The sequence below is a fragment of the Canis lupus genome, chromosome 1, assembly GCF_003254725.2.
Source record: "Canis lupus dingo isolate Sandy chromosome 1, ASM325472v2, whole genome shotgun sequence".
NCBI classification, from domain to species: domain Eukaryota; kingdom Metazoa; phylum Chordata; class Mammalia; order Carnivora; family Canidae; genus Canis; species Canis lupus.
The window spans coordinates 7,897,697-7,917,615 of NC_064243.1; the positions used below are offsets into that span (position 1 = coordinate 7,897,697).

Genomic DNA, 19,919 nt, shown 5'->3' on the forward strand with positions numbered 1-19,919 from the left:
CCCACATCAGGCTCCCTGCATGTGGCTCCTTTCTCCTTCTGCTTGTGTCTCTGCCTGTGTCTCTGCCTCTCTCTCTCTCTCTCATGAATAAATAAAACATTTAAAAAATAAATCATTTAAAAAATAAATAAAAATAAAAAAATAAATCATCATCCAGCAGTTTGCATTATTATAAGCAAGTAAATTTTTTTAAAAATATTTCATTGATTTATTTGAGGTTGCAGGGGTGGGGCACAAGCTTGGGGGAGAAACAGAGGGAAGAGAAGCAGACTCCTTGCTGAGAAGGGAGCCCAGCATGGGACTTGATCCCAGGACCCCAAGATAGTGATCTGACCCAGACACTCAGTTGACTGAGCTACCCAGGCACCCCTAAGCAAGTAAATGTTTTTATAACTAAAAACATGTATCATGCAATGATTATTTTTTTCCTATAGAATTACAGTCACTATTTGTTGCCTTTCTTTCGGTCACTTAATTTTCTACATATTGATCATCTTGGAAGTTTTCATCAGAATTGGAAATCATTTCTTAATACATTTGAACACAGCAAGAAACCTATCAATATTTCTCCTTGCTTGAAAACATCAGTCCTTGGCTTTATTCCCTTTCATTCGAACTTTGATTGTTCTCCAATCTTTATAGTTATTGAACTGGAAATATTCTCTTAGTACCACTTTCAGGATTGCCTTTTCATTTCTCCTATGTTGAAGATCACCTGTCTCTTGGTCTACTCCCTCTTTTTGCTGGAGCACATGCTCCAGTAACTCTCTGAGAAAGGTGCATAATTTTATTTTTATTTTTTTTTTAGTTTGCACATCTTAAAAATCTTTTTTTTATTCTATCCTCACACTTAATGTTTAGGCTTTGTGTACTATGCTGGGTTGGAAATCTTGCTCCTCCATCTCTAAAATGATCTCAAGATTTGAGTGAGGATAGAATGGGGAGTGGCCTATATAGTTACCTTACAGCAATGGAGTAACAGAGAAGGTCAATTGTGAAGGAGGAGTTAACTGGCATGGTATCTCCACCACAAGTACGTTCTCAGGCACATCATTTTTAGAAAAGAGCAGATGGTATTTGAGAATCTGGGAAATGATTCCTTTAAACCATCTATGCTTGCATATTTTCAAATAGTTTTCATGTACTTGAACTCTAGACTTTCATATACTTAACCAATTTGAAATCTGCTGTTCTAAAGCATCAACTCTTCCTGGAAATGTGGGACCCAATGGGTAGAGACAAAAAATACTGGTTGTGGGCAGCCTGGGTGGCTCAGTGGTTTAGCACCACCTTTAGCCCAGGTTGTGATCCTGGAGACCCGGAATCGAGTCCCACATCAGGCTCCCTGCATGGAACCTGCTTCTCCCTCTGCCTGTGTCTGTGCCTCTCTGTGTGTGTGTGTCTCTCATGAATAAGTAAAGTCTTTCTAAAAAAATACTGATTGTCTCACTCTTTTTCCCTTACCAAGCCTCAAGACCTGAAACAAAAAGCTTTAGGAAAAGAAAAAAAAAGTTATTTCTTTCTTCTATATCACATCCTCCTTCCACCCCATAAAAGTGGTTTAATGGCTTCTTTATGAGTCTGTGCTTAATAAACTAAATTTCCTGAGCATCTAGAATACTCAAATAAAATCACCAATAATCACAATTTTCATTTATTTTTTCCTTTAAAATTTATAGCAGAGTTATATGGTCCCCTTTGCAAGATATGAATAATTTAATAAATATATATAATTTTTTTTGAAAGATGATTTTTAAAGATTCAAGATAAGAGAAAAAAAGAAAGACTTCAATGATTTTCTAAACTTTATCATGAACAATTTTGGCATATGTTTCTGTTAATGAGAATTACTATTAATTTTAGTCAAGTTTTAAAGAAAGTAATCAAGTCCTAGACACTGGATATTATGGCAATGTTATAACCTTACCTTCTAGGTTTTTATAATCTTCTTGGGGAAACCAGACCGTCTTACAATAAATAGTTAAGCAGTCTATGATTAATTGCTAAAATGAGAGTTATAAACATATGTGACTCAGTATCATGGAAGACCTAGGTTATTAGCAAATGTGCTCCAGAACTTTATTCTATAATCTTCTTAAATAAAAAATAAAAGTTACTAAGCTGTAAGGTGGTAAGAAATGCAATTGAAAAATAGAGCGTAAAACTCAAACAGATTATCTTAATATGTATTCAACCTCTGGGTGCAAGCCTATTCATTTCTACCACAAGTTCTGAATAGAAGCAAACATTATGATATTAAAATTGAATTTTTACCCTAAAGCTAACATGGAAATGAAAACTGAAGAAAATAAGTATATTCATTTCTTTTACCCAGATTTTTACTAAGGGTTTTATTTGTACATTTAGACCTCTTGCATTTTAACTTCCTCTGAGAACAATAGAAATATATTCCCACCCTGTTACAGCCTTATCACCCAGTTCTATAGAGAAATCCTTTCAACTAAAACAGTTAACATGATTAAAATCCAGATTCCATCAATTAATGATGAAGTTTGGCAATTTAATAGTTTCATCAATGTTACATATTTAATGAACATGGATGAACACTTTCATGTCCTTGAACTAATAACAACTCATTTTCATTTAGTTCAATGCAGAATTCGCATTCGATCTCCCTATCACATAGCAAATGTAGACAGCTTGAAACGCATAAATGTAGAAACAATGTAAATGTGCAGGAATTTCAGTATAGAAAGCAGCAAGGAAAAAAAAAATCAAGATCTGGTCCAAATTGTTCTAAAAACTAAAGTTCAGATTTCCCTTTCCATTTGGCATTTGCTGAATTTCTGGATTCCACCAATTGTCTTTAAATTCTAAACAGTGAAAAACTGCTTCCTCAGAAGTAGTGGAAAAAAAAAAAGAAAAGAAAAGAAACTAAATCTCTTTTTAAAGCAATCAAAGCCAACCATCAAACATCATTGCTGGGGAAATAAGCAGTCAGGATTTGAGTGAAACCTCAAAGTATAAATATCAACTTCTGTATTCCATGCCTTGGCTCTACTTCCCAACTGAAGTCTCCTAAAATTACATGGTTTCTAATAAGTGAATTATACTTATATTTTCCCATAATCAAAGGATGCAGATCAAAGTATGGTTTCACAATCTTGTAGCCTCCTGAAGAGGTATTCTCTTGTGACAATGAGGCCATCGCCTGGGTAAATTGAGAAACCAGCTCAGAAGGTGATCAAAGCCATGAAAAAAACTCATTTTGCAAATTATTTAAGGACATGCAAGTACATTTTATTGAGAGTCCCAAGGTCATAGCAAAGTTGTATATTGTTGCCTTGTGCTTTGCCATATTTTTTTTTTTCCATTACAATCATTTCATTTGGAGATCCATAAGGAAGAACAGTGGTGTACCAAAGGAAGGGGAAAGGGGTTGTATATTTTAACCTTTAATGGAATAATTTCAGCAACTTAAATTTCCTTTTAGCTTTTAATCTATTCATATGCTAAAACCAGAGGAAATATTTTGGGATTGAATTTCTACTCCCAAAAAATCAATACTTGTTTTCGAAAAGGGACTTTTGTTAGATACTGGAATATCATGCCCAAGTGCGAACAGAATGAGTAAAAATGCTATCTCTGGAATAAAAACAAAGGCTGGGTTGGGGTTGAAAGACTCCTGGGAAGGAGGCCACAAGAGTGCAGTAAAAGCAAATTAACTACAGGATGTTTTCCATCCAAAGTGGATTCATCTACTGACAATGAAAGGGGAAAAAGTTCTCTTGGTTCTGAATTGGGTTTGTCTACAATTTTTAAACAACCAAAATACCATTATATGGTCATATGCCCGTGAAAAATGTCATCACAAGGAGATATTTAACTAGAGGAGGAAAAAAAATTAAGTTCTTCCCATCAGACAATACTAAATTCTTAAAATTGTTATCATAAATGTCACCAGCTTAAATAATCTAGTAAGACAAATACTTTTCTTTGTTTCCATAAATGGGTCAACAGGTACAAGCAATATCTGTTATTGTTGTATAGAGTTGATTCTGGGCAGATGCTATAGGAAATTTTCAGCAATTCATATATCTGAAAATTGCTAGCTATTGAAAGACTGTTAATCAGAATTGTACTTAATTAAGATACTTTTGATTTTTTAAATGTTTTACTTTAGACAATATTTACTAAAATTTAAATGTAGTAAATCCAATAGCAAAGTTCAAATAATCTCCCCTCTCTGTTCCTCATCTTAATGCTCCTTAAAAAGCACTGATTTTTTTTTTTTAAGATTTTATTTATTTATTCATGAGAGACAGAGGCAGAGACACAGACAGAGGGAGAAGCAGGCTCCATGCAAGGAGCCTGATGTGGAACTCGATTCCGGGTCTCCAGGATCACACCCTGGGCCAAAGGCGGCGCTAAACCTCTGGGCCACCAGGGCTGCCCCAAAGCACTGATTTTTTAAATTAAGAATTCTAAATAGCGCATTCCTTTTTCTTCTCACTCTCTTGGCCCAAACAATTAGAAAAGGCTTTATTTTTACGTGATTTTTACATTTTCTTTGATCTCTATCAAACTCATGTGCACTGAGTGATATAATCAACAGATTTACAAAGTTAATAAATAGTAGTTGGAGATATAACAAAACAATCTCTGACTAGAAGTGAGCTCTCTCGGAATGAACACAGAAAGGAAACTTCTCAATCAGTAAGCTTTTTTCAGCCATTAATGAATCAATAAAGTTTTTTTAAATCACATAATACTTAAAAGATTTCAAATGTTTCACATAATTTTCCAAGAAACAGTCAAAACTGATATACTGTCTCACATCTCTACATTCCAGATACTTTATTCAATAGGCCAGATAATTTCTCTATTCTACAAAAAAAAAAAAAAAAAAATTTAAGTATGTCTGTAAGTAGGCAACTTCATCGCCTCAGAAAAAATTAATGTGAAGCATGCCACAATATTTAAATATATTTCATATAAAATGATCCTATTTAATACAAAACCATTAGTGGTAAACTGCCTACATTTTTATATACATTTAAATGTTATTTTATTAGCAGATTTTCTTTATTCATTAACATATCTACCTTGACTGACACATTCAGATACCACCTTTCCTACTTTGAGTAAGAAGGGAGCAACTCTTGGAATAGATTCCTGTCTCCCAACCACAGGAGTAGCCATATGACCCATCATTCTGGCCACAGTGAAGCATAAACATGTGATCCAGTTAAGCAATGTGGAGTCTTGGCTGGGATCTCCCTGCTGGACCTTAGTGGAAAGAAATTCCTGTTCTCTGCTGATTACACAACTCTAACAATGTGACCCCAGGGCTGCCAGTAGCTAGCCTCCCCACCACATGGAAAAGCTTAAGATAATAAAATTGATGTGCAGACCACAGGCTCAGGACAACACAAACTTCCCAGTTTGAGTTCCCAAGACCCACCCACCGAGCCACAAATTAGAATCTATGTTTGGGAAAATAAGGGCATTCTGTCTTTAAAGATGGACTAAGCTACATTCCATTTCCTGATCTCCACCACTCCCCACAAAATCAAATTAGGTCTTACCAAACCCTACCTTTCCTTGACATTCATCTCCCTTACAATTACTTACAGTCCTGACACATAATATGAGCTCAATAAATAAATATTTTCTGAGTGAATGAATGAATGAATGAATCGATGAATTCATTAACACTGAACTGTACCATACAGTTAGTGAAGGTGAATTAGTAGACACAGGAACACAGTAATTTAGAGCTCACTTTGAGAGGTGTCTTTAAGTACTTCTTTAAGCACCTAACACTCAAAGAAAATGAAGGTCCTGTGGAGAGAGGGGACTACACAAATGGGGCAAGAGATTTTGGGTTAAAAAAGCTGGAAAAATGGGTCTCCCAGCTACCAAGCGGGATATGAGCCACCCCAACTGTTATGGACTGAATGTCTGTGCCCCACTAAAACTCCAATGTTGGAACCCTAACGTTACCCAAAGTGATGATATTTGGAGGTGAGAACTTTGGGTGGTAAACAGATTTAGGTGAGGTCATGAGGGTGGGCTCTCATGATAGGATTAGTGTCCTTACAAGAAAAGACCCCCAGGGAGCTTGCTTCCTCTGCCTGTACATATGGAGGAAAAGCCATGTGAGGATGCAGCAAGAAAGTGCTGTGAGCAACCCAACAAAAGAAGCCTTGCCAGACATGGATCCTGCGGGCACCTTGATCTTGAACTGTTAGTCACCAAAACTGTGAGAAATAAATGTTTTCTCACATTGTTTAAGCCATTAAGTCTCTGGTATTTGGTTATAGCAGCCCAAGCTAAGACAGATTTTCTTATCAAAGAAAAGAGACAGGGGGTAGACAGACAATAAACATGTCAACAAATAAACATGTACTCTGTCAGACTGGGCCTCCAGTTCTGGCCATGAATAAACCATTTCATATCTGATTAACTATCTCATCAAAAACAACTATAGGAAAACATGAAGAAGGCAGTGGTGAGCAACCAATTTTGACAGATTACAATGATCAAAGCAGGAGAACACAGGAGATTCACATTTACCCTGGCATTTTCCCTAAGCACATTTTCTAAAAGGCAGCACATAGGAAAAGTGTCTGGCAGTCTTACCAGGTAAAGAGACAACAATCAGTATTTGGAGCTGTCAAAGCATTTTGGACTTGAGAGGCAAAACCAAAGAAGGAAGAGAATCACAGAGAAAAAGGCTAAAGATCTTCATACAAATTCCCCTTAAGTCATTGCCTGACACTTAAATTTTTCATGGACGGTGTAAACCTTCCTGAAGAAGAAAATAAATAAAGAACCCTGAAAAAAAAAATAGCAACAGGGTGTCTAAAGAAACAAACAAAGCCTTTAACAGCTAAGAATTACTGGGGAAGGAGAGGTCAGAGTTCAAGGGGGACTGATCTTGGTAAACACTCAAGTTTGAAGTTGAGATCCTAGAGTGGCCAAGGAGCAATGGCTATGTCATAAAACTAAGAAGACAATAAACAGCCAGACTTAACAATGCTCACAATCATGTTTCAAAGGAATCAAGACTGTCAATTTTGTCAATTTTCTAGCTGACTTCCAGAAGAAAATTATCCCTCTTCAGAGGAAGATAGTAATAGTCCAGAGTCCTTAAAATTTTCATCCATGATATTTATCAACCAATCAAAAATTATCAGGAGTGCTTAAAAACAACAACAAAGAAACAGCAAAAAAGAGCCAAAGGATCCCAAACCAGGCAATAAGGAAAGAACAGACAATAGAGACGGGCCCAGATGAAACATCTCAGCTGAAAAATGGAAACTACCAAAGGGAACAAAATGGAAACCGGAATCAAAGAATATCATTAAAAATTAACGAGGCCTAACCACAAATTGGAAATCACAGGTGAGAGTATTAGATAACTCAAAATACATCTGAAAAGATGAGAGAATGGTCGAAAAAATAGAAGCTTCACTGATATTTAGGAAAATATCAAACATATGAAATTGGAATTCTACAGGGACAGCAGAACAAGAAAGAGATAGAAAAAGAAATTAAAGACATAATGACTAAAAATTTCCTAAAGTTGACAAAAAGACTTACAGATCCAAGAAGTACAATAAATCCCGAGTAGGATAAATACAAGGAGAACCATACCTCAGCACATCATTAATTGGACTGCTGAAAAATAAAGACAAAGAAAAACTAAAATATAAAATAATAAAGAGAGGGATGCCTGGTGGCTCAGGGTTGAGTGTCTGCCTTGGGCTCAGGTCGTGGTCCCGGGGTCCTGGGATCGAGTCCCACATTGGGCTCCCTGGAGCCTGTGTCTCCCCCTCTCTTTGTGTTTCTCATGAATAAATAAAAAATTAAAATAATAAAGAGAAAGGAAAAAATCTGAAAAGTCATGTGGTGGGGGGAGTGATAGGATTACACATAATTTACAGAGAAAGGACAGTGCAAATGGCAGCATCAGGAACAACAGGGTCCAGAAGACAATGGAATGATATTCTGAAATAGTTACAATCAAAAGAAAAAGTCAACCTAGAATTCTATATCTAGTGAAAGTATCTTTCAAAAACAAAGAGTAAAATAAAGATAATTCAGTTAAACAAAAGGTGAGAGAATTAATTGCCCTCAGACTTATACCACTGGAAACACTGAAATGTGTGGGTTGTTTTGTTTTTGTTTTTTTAAGGTTTATTTCTTTTACATAGAGAGAGGGTGTGTGTGCAAGTGATGGGAGGGGCAGAGGAAGAAAATCTTCAAGCTGACTCTCTGCTGATTACAGAATTCAACACAGGGCTTGATCTCAGAATCCTGAGACCATGACCTGAGCCAAAACTAGGAGTAGACACCAAACTGAGCCACCCGGGTGCCTCTTGAAATGTGTTTTAAATAGGATTTAGTTAGTTTCAGGTTCACTTAATTGTCCTAAAATGGTCTCTAAAATTTCCAGGCTAGTCATGTGCTGATAGGGTTTAGGAAGACTATTCAAAGTCTATAACAAAGAGGTTATTTCCATTTTAATTATATGGGCTAGGTATAAATTAAATGGCTATTTCCCAGAACAGAAGTGGGGAAGGGAATTTACCTTGAATTCATCATGATGATTACCAGAGGAACAGAGGTGGTGATTTTTTTTTTTTTCTATCCACGTAGGTGCAGGCAAAGAAGCTAGAATGTAGAGTATAAGTATAGTTAGAACTACTTCCAGAAGGAAGTTCTTGTTCAGGATATGCTTACTACAAAATGACAGGAAGTTTAAGAGAACTGGCTGAGCATGGACATAGGAAATGAGAAAGGGTGGATTCCTTTGTCTGCTATAAAGCACAAAATTGTGGTTCCAAGCACAACAGGGCACAATGAATGTCTGTGGCAATCTGATCCAACACATTAGCCAAAAAGCAGAAGTAACATTTTCCTTTATGCACCAAACATATGGAGAAGGCCTCCCAAGAATTACAATTCAACTCTACCTAATCATGTTCCTCTATTCGTATATTAGGCAGTTTTCTTTTAAGTGAACCTTTCCAAGGCCATGCAAGGGAAAGCTGTGTTCCCTTCTTCAGGATTCAAAGATGAAGCCCATAAGGTACACCACAAGTCAGGCCCCGGAAATGGTTACCCGCCAATGCCTAGTCAGGACATCCTTGGTTTATGTATTTTTCTTAAAGATTTTATTTATTTATTCATGAGAGAGAGACACACACACAGAGAGAGAGAGAGAGAGAGAGACAGAGAGAGACAGAGAGAGAGGCAGAGACACAGGCAGAGGAAGAAGCAGGCTCCATGCAGGGAGCCCGATGTGGGACTCCATCCCCAGACCCAGGATCATGTCCCAAGCTGAAGGCAGACGCTCAAACGCTGAGCAACCCAAGTGTCCCAGCATCTTTGGTTTGAGCTGGAGTAGTCCCCTGGAGTAGAAAGCAGTAGGAATTCATTTGCTTCTGTTAAAGATTCCCTGTGATAATCAGAGATAAACACTCTAAACAGAAACCACCGAGTAGAGAAAGTGTATCATACTGGACGATAGCATGGAACCAAACTGCATGAGCTTATAACCTGGTTCTGTCACTTAGTATCTTTGTGACCTTGTGAGGTTCACCATGTGTCTGTTTTTTTCTTTATGATGCTAAGGCGCCTGCCTTACAGTGGGCTGTTTTGAAGATGTAAAATACATATTAGCAAAATTAATGTTTGGTATGATTATTAAGAGATGAATGATGTAAAATTCAGCTCTCCAGTTTCATCTATTGATTCCAGAAGAAACTGTGTATTGCAGAGCAATGGATTCTTCTGTACTAAAAGATCCACATCCATCCATTGGTTTTCTAGGCAATTGTTACACCCCACAGCCACTATTAGGATGGAAAGTCTCCGGGACGAATGAAGCTCAACCCTTGCCAATTGTAAGAAAACAAGAATGCCAAGGACTACAGTGAGGAGAGGGAAATGGGCTGTGGCAAAGGCAGTAGGTAAACAGGTGGCTTCAGGGGATCCCTAGGTGGCTCAGCAGTTTAGCGCCTGCCTTTGACCCAGGGTGTGATCCTGGAGTCCCGGGATCAAGTCCCACATCTGGCTCCCTACATGGAGCCTGCTTCTCCCTCTGCCTGTGTCTCTGCCTCTCTCTCCCTGTGTCTCTCATGAATAAATAAATAAAATCTTTAAAAAAAAAAAAACAAAAAAAACAGGTGGCTTCAGGATGAGTTCCCAGTGGAAGGGGGCAGAGATGCCACCTCTTAAAATTCTTAGGGGCGGGACACCTGGATAGCTCAGTTAAGTGTCTGACTCTTGAACTCAGCACAGGTCTTGGTCTGAGGGTCGAGTTCAAGTCCCACACTGGGCACCAAAACAACAAACAAACAAACAACAAACAAACAAACATTGTTAGGGATAAGGAAGGGCTAGAGAGAGATTAGTTGCAGAAGGGAAGAGAGGCTTTCTCCCATAGGTTTCTTCAGTAGAATTTCATAGATCGATCGATCGATAATTTTTTTTGAGAGCATGCATGAGTGCGAGAGCAGGGGGAGATGCAGAAGCAGAGGGAGAGGCAGAGAATCTTAGGTAGACTTCACGCTCAGCACAGAGTTCAACACGGGGGCTTGATCTTCCAACCTTGAGATCATGACCTGAGCTAAAATTAGAGTTGGACACTTAACCCACTGAGCCACCCAGGTACCTTGAATTCCATGTATTTAAGAGAACGTTTTATAAATTCACTTGTGACCTAAGCTGGTGTGATCAAGTCCTACATTAAGTGTCTGACTCACAGAAGCAAGGCAGAGACCAGAAAAAAGGCAGCCTCCTATATGGACCCGAACCTCCTAGAAGTTTCTTGGTGTGAGGAAAACCACCTCTTAAGATCAAAGAGAGTCTCCCTTTTAAGATTTACCATTATTTGCAAGCCAGTCAACAAGGGCAGGATTTGATGGCCTGGGATGACCTCTAGGCAAAGCAACTGGCCCTGCTCATAAACCCTTTATTTCTCTAGTCCCTGCTCTGGCCAACCTCTCTTTGGCTCTCACAACCTAAGGCAGCCTTTCCCAAGAAGGACTCTCTTCTGACTCCTTAGGTGGCAAAGCTGCATGGTATTGAGTAGGGAAAATACAGTTGAAGAAAAAAGTATAACTCCAGGAGTTTGGGTGCGAAGTCAACTGTGTTCAGAAACGGATAACTTTGTCCTTTCCAAGCAGGGCCCAGAATGGCTCTCACAAAAACGGGTGGTGAGAAGGGCCGTTCTGCTATTAACGAGGTAATGACCAGAGAATACACCATCAACATTCACAAACGTATCCATGGAGTGGGTTTGAAGAAGCGTGCCCCTTGGGCACGGAAAGAGATCCGGCAATGCCGTGAAGGAGATGGTAACTCCAGATGTGCGCACTGACACCAGGCTCAACAAAGCTGTCTGGGCCAAAGGAATAAGGAATGTTCCATACCGTATCCGTGTGCGGTTGTCCAGAAAACGGAACGAGGATGAAGATTTACCAAACAAGCTCTACACGCTTGTTACCCACATACCTGTCACCACTTTCAAAAATCTTCAGACTGTTAATGTGGTTGAGAACTAATTGCTGATTGTCAAATAAAGGTATAAAACTGCTAAAAAAAAAAAAAAGGAAAAGGAAAAGGAAAAGGAAAAGGAAGGAAAAGAAAAGAAAAGAAAGAAAGAAAAGAAAAGAAAAGAAAAGAAAAGAAAAGAAAAGAAAAGAAAAGAAAAGAAAAGAAATGGATACTTTATTCAGACGCCACTACTACTGGGTTTACTGGGTTCTCTGCCAGCAGTCAGGCCCAGGTGTTACCGAGCCATGGACTTTGGGGAGAAGGCGGCTCTGGGGGGAAGGAGGGTGGGAACAGAGCAACTGGTATAAATCATCCATTAGCAAGACAAGTCACAAAAAGAGAAAGAAAACAATTTTTTTAAAAGACATTTCAGAAGGTTAAGAAACCCTTAAAACTGGTAACTGCAAGATGAGAAAGTTAAAAGAATTAAAGAAAATTTGATCATCTCCTATTTCTACTAAATACTATTAATAGGGACATTTTTAAAAATTATCACACTCTAAACATTTCATCATTCAGCACTACCTTCCTGTAGTGAAGTTTTATTATGCTAATTTTAAGCAGTCTTTGTCTAGTAGGTGTTCTTCAGCTCACTCCTGTATGTTGAGGGCTTTAGAACAGTAGTAACATTAGCTGATTCTTCATTCATTTCCTGTCTCCCATGAGCAATACTAGTTCAATTTTTCTTTCTTTTTTTTTTTTTTCCCACTAAATTTGCTGGTCACTTCCCTCTAGTCTCTGCCCAGTTTATGGGGCATCCAAAAACTACCCAGTTAACCTGATTTAGTTAAAATCAGACTCTGTGGGACGCCTGGGTGGCTCAGTGGTTAAGTGTCTGCCTTCAGCTCAGGGTGTGATCCCGGAGACCCAGGATCAAGTCCCACATCGGGCTTCCTGCATGGAGCCTGCTTCTCCCTCTGCCTGTGTCTCTGCCTCTCTCTCTCTCTCTCTCTCTCTCTGTCTCTCTCCTCTCTGTGTATTCTCATGAATAAATAAATAAAATCTTTAAAAAAAATAAATCAGACTCTGTATCCAGGTATTAAATGGACTACAAGGCAGATCTTGTGAACGAAATTTTTATTTACATACTGTATCTAGAAGCAGATACATAAATTCTTATACAATTAATTTCCAAAAATGTGCAAGAAATTACTATAATTTGTTTACAAACCAAAACACATAGTAAAATCAATGGACTTTGGATAATTCATTCTGTGGTGTTCTCAGTACAAATGGTACACACCTGATTTGAAACATACAGAAAAAGTGTAAACTACAGCAATCTGGATTGCAAGTATTAATTTCATGGCACTCCAACGACTATAAAATTTCTTTAACCCAACATGTATACTTATTACAAAATTCTATAAGAATTTTTCATCTCTGGATGTAGAGTTTGGATCACTTTTCAGAAACAGCAACTACACAGTCACCATGTTATGACTAATAAAAAGAATGTTTATTTAAAATAAAAACCTTAATAGGATTTTAAAAAGTATTAAAAGAAACCAAATTTGTGATTACTAGCATACCAATACTTTATTTTGGAATTTTAAAGTTATTTATGGAACTGGCAATTGTTCCTTATTAGAGTTTTCAACAAAACTGTCTGTTGCTGGTAGTGCGATTTCATTTTCAAATTAAGACTTCACATTCGATGAAAAGCCATTAAGATTTAATTTCTATTATTTTGAATCATTCACAAAGCAAATTATCTTTCATATATAATGTGAAATGTACAATGATTAAAATTGGCATTTCTGAAAGCATTGTTAAGATATTTAGATTTATAGTTAGCAGGGACACTGTATATCACCTATTTAAGATTTTAGTAATTTTTTATCCTGTTTCAGTAATACTGGCTCAGAAATTATAATGTATACTTGATGTTTATTTCCTATATGCCAATGATTTAACCTTTTGGCACTTGATTTTCTTCAACAGCAAGATGGTTACCCTTGTAGCTGGTTTCCTCAAAAACTATTTTTAGCTCTATGATCATTTCCTGTGATATATTTTTGACCTCCTAGGTTTTCAGATTATTGCACCAAGTAGAAAGAGAACAGTTCTCCTTAGAGAAAGAGTGAGATATCTTTCAAGTACTTTCTATGCTTTCTTACTATTTATACAAATGCATATTAGTGTCTCGATAAGCCTAGAATTGCTTCTGGCCTCCATCAAGTTTTATGATGAAATAGTTGATTCAAAAAAATTACTCTGATTCATGTATGATGGCAAAAGGATACAGCTTTCCTGTTCTCTCTTTCTTGCCTTGAGCTCAGATTTTTAGAAGCACGTATTTAAAAATCACGTACAGGTTGTGCCCACGCCATCTAAACTGCCATTCAGTCGAATCCAGAAATTCACCCAAACGGTATCTAGACCAAATTATAGGATGGAGATTGATCTCTTCCCCTTTCCATTTTTAAACAGACTATTTATTTAGCCAATCTTTCACATTCTATTGTGCTGCGTATGCCAAACAGTTCTCTCTACAAAAAAAGCAGAAAATATTGCAATACTCCTTTATTTGTAAATAATATCTTGGCAAATACTTTTATGTTTATCAATATACTATCAGACCCTAGCAATTTCAAACTGGATTAGGATAGGGCATTTCACCTTAAAGTATTTTATATTATGAATATACAAAAGCACGTAAAAAACTGGCTTTCTGAATTAGAACAGCATCAAGACTTGCCCCCCATAAAACACAAAATACAATTTTAAAAACGTTTAGATGAAAAATCAAAATAATAACTTGAAACTAACAGTTAGATCTTGAACACATGGTATCATGAGGAAAACGTGGGGAACAGGCTACACCCACATGAGAAGACAGGGTTCAGGGCGGTCCAAAGACCTCTGTGCACCATGATCTCACGAAGAGTTCATGTAAATGCTTCTAGAAACATGGAGAAGCCATTTCAACACTTATTATTAACACACAGTGACTCTGTGACAATACCTGCCATCTAATATAGATGCACAGGGACTTTTAACTCACCCTAGATATATTTTAAATTGTTTAAAAATAAATAGTTTCGCAAAAAAATAGTTTAAATGTCTTGCATTAATTTGATAAGTTTACAACTCTGTAATAGTTCTTAATCCAAATAGCTTATAGTGAACACTTAAATTATATTATTACAGTATACTCCATAATCCATCTTATTAGTTGAAAACATATCAGAAAATGAAAGAGGAGTCTTTGTGACAAGGTACAATCAACATTCCACCAAAATTAAGTACCTTTTCCCCTTTAAGTCAAAATACCAGAACATGATATTATTGTGCCTTTTCTTCGTATTTCTTAGTTCTGACCCTAGAAAACAGAAAAAAACAATAACAACCACAAAAAAAAAAAAAAAACAGGGATACTGGTGTGTCTGAATTACAAAGCCATTAAGGTTGACCTAAGACCTTTACTCATCTTTTTAATTGAGGGGTAAAAGATAGGATAACTGAATGACAAGGGAATAAATGTCTTAAATCATAGGTTTCATCTGACATGGAAACATTTTCTAGATGGGGTGCTTCCAAAATACTCACTGAAGCAAATAAACACTGAATTTCAAAATAACTAAAGTCCTGGGGATAACACACTCCTCTTCGCCCCTCAACCCAAGAAACTGATTCAGATAAAATAACTAAGGATGCCTGCCAATTTACTTAAGACTTAGCTAAATTTAAAACAAAACAAAAAAAACTATTTTTAAATGGCAGTATATACGGTAGGCAACAAGACTTCCATACATCTGATAAGGTCTCAATATTCTTCTTACATGATGCTCTGCAATTTCCACAGTTTTTCAACTAGAGTCATTGGGGTTTTTTTGTGTTTTTGATGGAGAAAAGGGAGGGTCAAATCTAGCACATCTCAATAGTGACTATGTAAAAGAATATAAATCCAACTCTAAAACAATGTTTCTACTCAAATCAATTTAAAACTTTATATAAACTTAAATTTTGCAAGAGAATCTAGTCCTTTTATGAAAATCTGTTCTACATCAAGTTCACCCAAAGAAAATGCTGGCTAAGCTAAAGGAATCACAGAGAAAACACCTTACCAAAGGAAAGTATAATTAACGCAAAAACATTACTATCACAGGAAACTATGATCATCTAGCATCTCTTCAATAATAGTTCCAGTCTCATAGGTCTTTCTATGTTATGCCAATTTATACCAGAGCTTAATGACAGAAAAGGCAACAATTTCTAAATTGGTGGTATACACTTCTTTATGTTTTTTTTTTTTTAATGTAAGGCCATTTATTAAGAGACGAACCACAAGATGAAAATGAAGGCAACAGAAAAATTCAACTTTTCACAACCAAAAAACAGCACAACCTCAAAAACAATTTAGAAATGTCATAAAAGATATGTTGCAGTTCTGCATTCCAATACCCAAGATTATGTCAAATCATAATTCTAAATAAATCTTTCTAAAGTATGAGATTAAAAATCATTTTCAGTGTATGTGTAAATCCTGCGTTTTATCATACGGGTATGTTTATTCAACACGATCTTTGAAAACAGGCCATTTAAAGAGACATAACGATATTCATTCTGTAAGTTTCATTCAACTTTACTTAGGGTCAAATACACATGAAATGTGCTTTTAATGCATAAAAATCACAGTGGATAGCAGCAAAGGACTTGAGGGGGGTGGTTAAGGAGAATCTGATAATTCACATTGTGATTTATTCTGCACATTTATGAAAGATAATTCACACTTCCAAAACCTCAAGACTTCCCTTTTTAAAGAACCAAAATAAACCCAAGACACCTTGCTGACACGTTTCCCCACCCCTAAACAAATTGATTACTTTTACACATAAAACTGAAATAGTATGGCAGCAAAAGATTTTGATAGCAATGAAAGTTTGTAAACTGTATTTCAATCTCTTTTTCTAAATCCCAAAGTGCAAGATGCAGGGTTCTCATAATCTTTCAGTAGTGCTTCTCCTGTAAGTAATCCTTCATTTTGTTTGGCAAAGGCAGTTTCTGAATCAAGTCTATCCTGGTGTACTGACGTATAACAAACCGACACAGGTACTGCAACGAACGCACCTGCATGAACCGTGATACTGGATTGGTCAGCCTGACCGGGTAAGTCGCAGATCCAGGCAACCGAGATCGTGAATAACAAAAAGCTCCGTTTTCAGAGTCCCTGATCGAATGCTCGATTAGATCAACTATAGACGTATGTCCTTCCACATCTGGTTGTTCATAAAAGCTAAACCTACCATTTGAGTGTTCAATTCTCGTGTGAAGTGTTTTGCCATGGGAGCGAAAGCTCAAGCTTAAAAGGTAACGGTCGTCAGAACTATCCCGAACAAGAAAAGAGCCATCCGGCACGTTTGCTAGTTTCCCTTCTGCCTCCCAGCGTGTGATCGGTCCCCAGTACCATCCTTGTTTCGCGAGTTTTTTCAGCTCCTCTGTAAGGCTTGTCACGACCATGGGACCACTGCTCTGCACGGAGTCATACACTCTAGCGACCCCAGGGGCAGAATTAGGGTCAAAATTCAAATGACAGCGCATACTTTCAGCCACGTGGGCATCTGTGCCGGTGAGCCCACTGAAGTTCCTTTGGATTTGACTGGTCTGCATTGGAGGTAGCAACGGTGAGAGTGGGGGGGCGTCGTCATGACTCGCTCTGGGGCTCTGCAACATGACTCCTGTGGTGCCAATCAACAAGCCGTTCACCGCCTGATCCACAAAGATCTCCGGGGCCACCACGAGGTCCTGCTCTACCTGATTCTCGTCTTCGGCGAAGGAGCTCCCGCCCACTTGCGGGGGGACCGCAGACACTTCCATGGGAGAAGAACCGTCCAGACAATAGCTACGCGGTCCTTCCAAAGGGTACATCCCCTCATCTAAAGGCACGGTGTACTGAATGTAGTCCTGAGGCATAAGTCCGATAACTACAGGCACATGTTCGTCAAGGTGAAGATGCAAGTCTCCATTCTGAGATTCCGAACTCTTCAGGGAATTGCTCTGTTCCTGGCACACGGTGTCAGCCTGAAGGTCGTGAAAATCCTTCCGGACCCCATTCAGGGCTGGGCTCGGACTGGAAGAGTGAACCAAGGCTTTGACTCTCACCTCCATTTTGATGCACGTCTCCTCAGAGTTTGTGGGTCGCAGAGGCCATGGCGTGGGACTGTAGTGGTGGCTGCGGAGCGACGTGGACCTGATGGGCCTCTGCGCTCGCACGTCCTTGAAGACCAGGGGTGCCGAGGAGGAGGAGAAGGTGTCCTCGTCGGCAGAGCTCCCGGACGGTGTGCTGCCCTTGCCTTTCTGCTTTTGTTTTGCAGACAGCCGTCGTTTTAACGTACCCATTAGGCTTTCGCTTTTCGATCTGCCCTTCCCACCTTTCTCGTCTTCATTAGTGATATCACAGCTGGCCATATCTTTCCCGTAGCAGCTACCAAACAAGGAATCATCTTTTCCAAAATCACTGCCTAGCGACGGTTGCTGTACAACCATGAAATCCGTTTCTTCTTTACTTTTATTCAAGTTGAAAGATTTTCGGAAGGTTTTAAGACTAATTTTCTTCATTATGACTAGTTACCTACTGCAAGAGGATCACTTTCTCTCCAGAAGACTCTCCTCACACATCTGGAGGGGCTGCAATGCTGCATCTAGGTACTCTTCCAGCTTCATAGACCCTTTGGAGCCATGCTCTAAAAAAATAAAACATATAGTTAAAAAAAAAAAAAAGCCACATTAAAAAATATTTCCACAGAAGTTTTATTTTGCTCCTTGAGCTCCGGAACAAGGACACGCGAGCGCATGGACAACGAGGTCAGCCCCACTGGGGCTGGGGTGCTTTCCACTCACCGCCGGCACACGAGAAGCTCACTGTCCACTCCAAACATCTCGTAACACTAGAACAAACCCGAGTCTTCCTCCTTCCTCTCTGCACCTTGCTTTTGAGTATGAATCCATGTCCTTGTCTCTCCTAACGCTCTTCTACCGGCCGACACTCAGCCTCTGCACGAACTCGCACGGGCCCCGCCGCCGCCTGTGTCACCAGCCACGCACGCTCAAGAGGATGCTGCCAAGGCGAAGTGGCCATGTAGCGAGTCTGGTTGATTGCTCAACAATTTATACACACTTTCAAATATTTAAACATCTGTAAAAATACACAGAAACAATCCCAAAATCTGTAATAACCTGGGAAAAAAGTCTAGACATGTCCCCTCATATTTGTGGGTTCCTTGACAAGAAGGTTCTTTCACCTTCACATTTATAGCGCCAAGCATAGCCTGCGGCCTGCTCGCCTGGGGGTACGCCCAGGAAAGTAGATATGTCAACGTGTGGGTCTATTTCAAAGAAGATTATGAAGCCTATTTCCAGAATTATTATTTCTTCATCTTTTTTTTTGTAGTTTTCCTGACAAATTTTTATTTCTATGTCCAAAAATATATTTTCTAAACTATCTTGTACAACATTCCATTGTTGAAAAGAGGATTTTAATTCTGTAAAGACTTTTTTTTTTTAAAGATTTTATTTATTTATGCATGAGAGACACAGAGAGAGAAGCAGAGACATAGGCCGAGAGAGAAGCAGGCTCCCTGCAGGGAGCCCGATGTGGGACTCGATCCCAGGACCCCCGGAGATCACACCCTGTGCCGAAGGCAGACACTCAACTACTGAGCCGTCCCTGTAAAGACTTTCTGAATGTCATTTTATAGGAAAAACTCTGGTCCCAGAAGTAATGCTCATAACAGTCATAACTACATTGCAAAGACATTCTGTTGAAACTACACATCATGTTTTATTTCCTCTCTATTTGTGCTCTGCAGTTTCTGCAACCATCAGAGTATCTATAATGCCCTAACAGGATGATTAGCTCAACTCATGCAAAATGCTAATAAAAGTAAGAGCAAGATTCCAATCTCCCCACCCATCAGTTTAGCATCACTCGGTTTCTTGGCAAAAGACTGGAGCCCTAAGCTCGATGACATTCAGTAATTCATTATGCGTTTACCAAGTCCCCGCTACATACCTAGCACTGTATGGTCATACGCAGATTAATAAATCGTTTATTGCCTCATAATCCAGGAGCAGAGGGAGATGTATGAATGGATAATTTATAAGACAAACCTATTAGTAATATACTGATGATAACACGGTGGCAAATGAAGGGAGAGGTATCTTACCAACATTTGCTTTACAGATAGAATTTGGTTACTGTGCACAAAGAATCTGCATGAAATCATTTTTAATAAAAACCACTCAGATCAGACAATCTGTCAGGGGATCAGCAATATCATCTCCATAAAGGAAAAAGCAATTTTAAAGTCTTACTGTCGTGTACTATGTTTTTGAGCAAGTTGTAAAAAATAAAACGCATATAAGTATTTGGAGTCCCAGTCATT

At 38.4% G+C, this 19,919-nt stretch overlaps 1 protein-coding gene and 1 pseudogene across 9 annotated transcripts in view; one reads left to right on the top strand and one right to left on the bottom strand.

The window, feature by feature from the left end:
* SOCS6 (suppressor of cytokine signaling 6) overlaps positions 1–19,919 on the bottom strand; it is a 76,120-nt gene that overhangs the window by 23,960 nt on the left and 32,241 nt on the right. For 4 of the 9 annotated variants that reach the window (XM_035705941.2, XM_049111946.1, XM_049111943.1 and 1 more), the window contains one exon: positions 12,593–18,218. The exons of 1 other annotated variant lie outside the window; for it this stretch is intronic. In XM_035705941.2, coding sequence (XP_035561834.1) covers positions 16,486–18,093 — 1,608 coding nt within the window. In that variant the 5' untranslated portion in view covers positions 18,094–18,218 and the 3' untranslated portion in view covers positions 12,593–16,485. Of the gene's footprint in view, positions 1–12,592; positions 18,219–18,375; positions 18,671–19,919 lie in introns of those variants that run through there. 4 more of the 9 variants (XM_049111944.1, XM_025422030.3, XM_025422029.3 and 1 more) reach the window with 2 other exon arrangements.
* Positions 11,013–11,540, top strand: LOC112643989 (60S ribosomal protein L31-like; annotated as a pseudogene).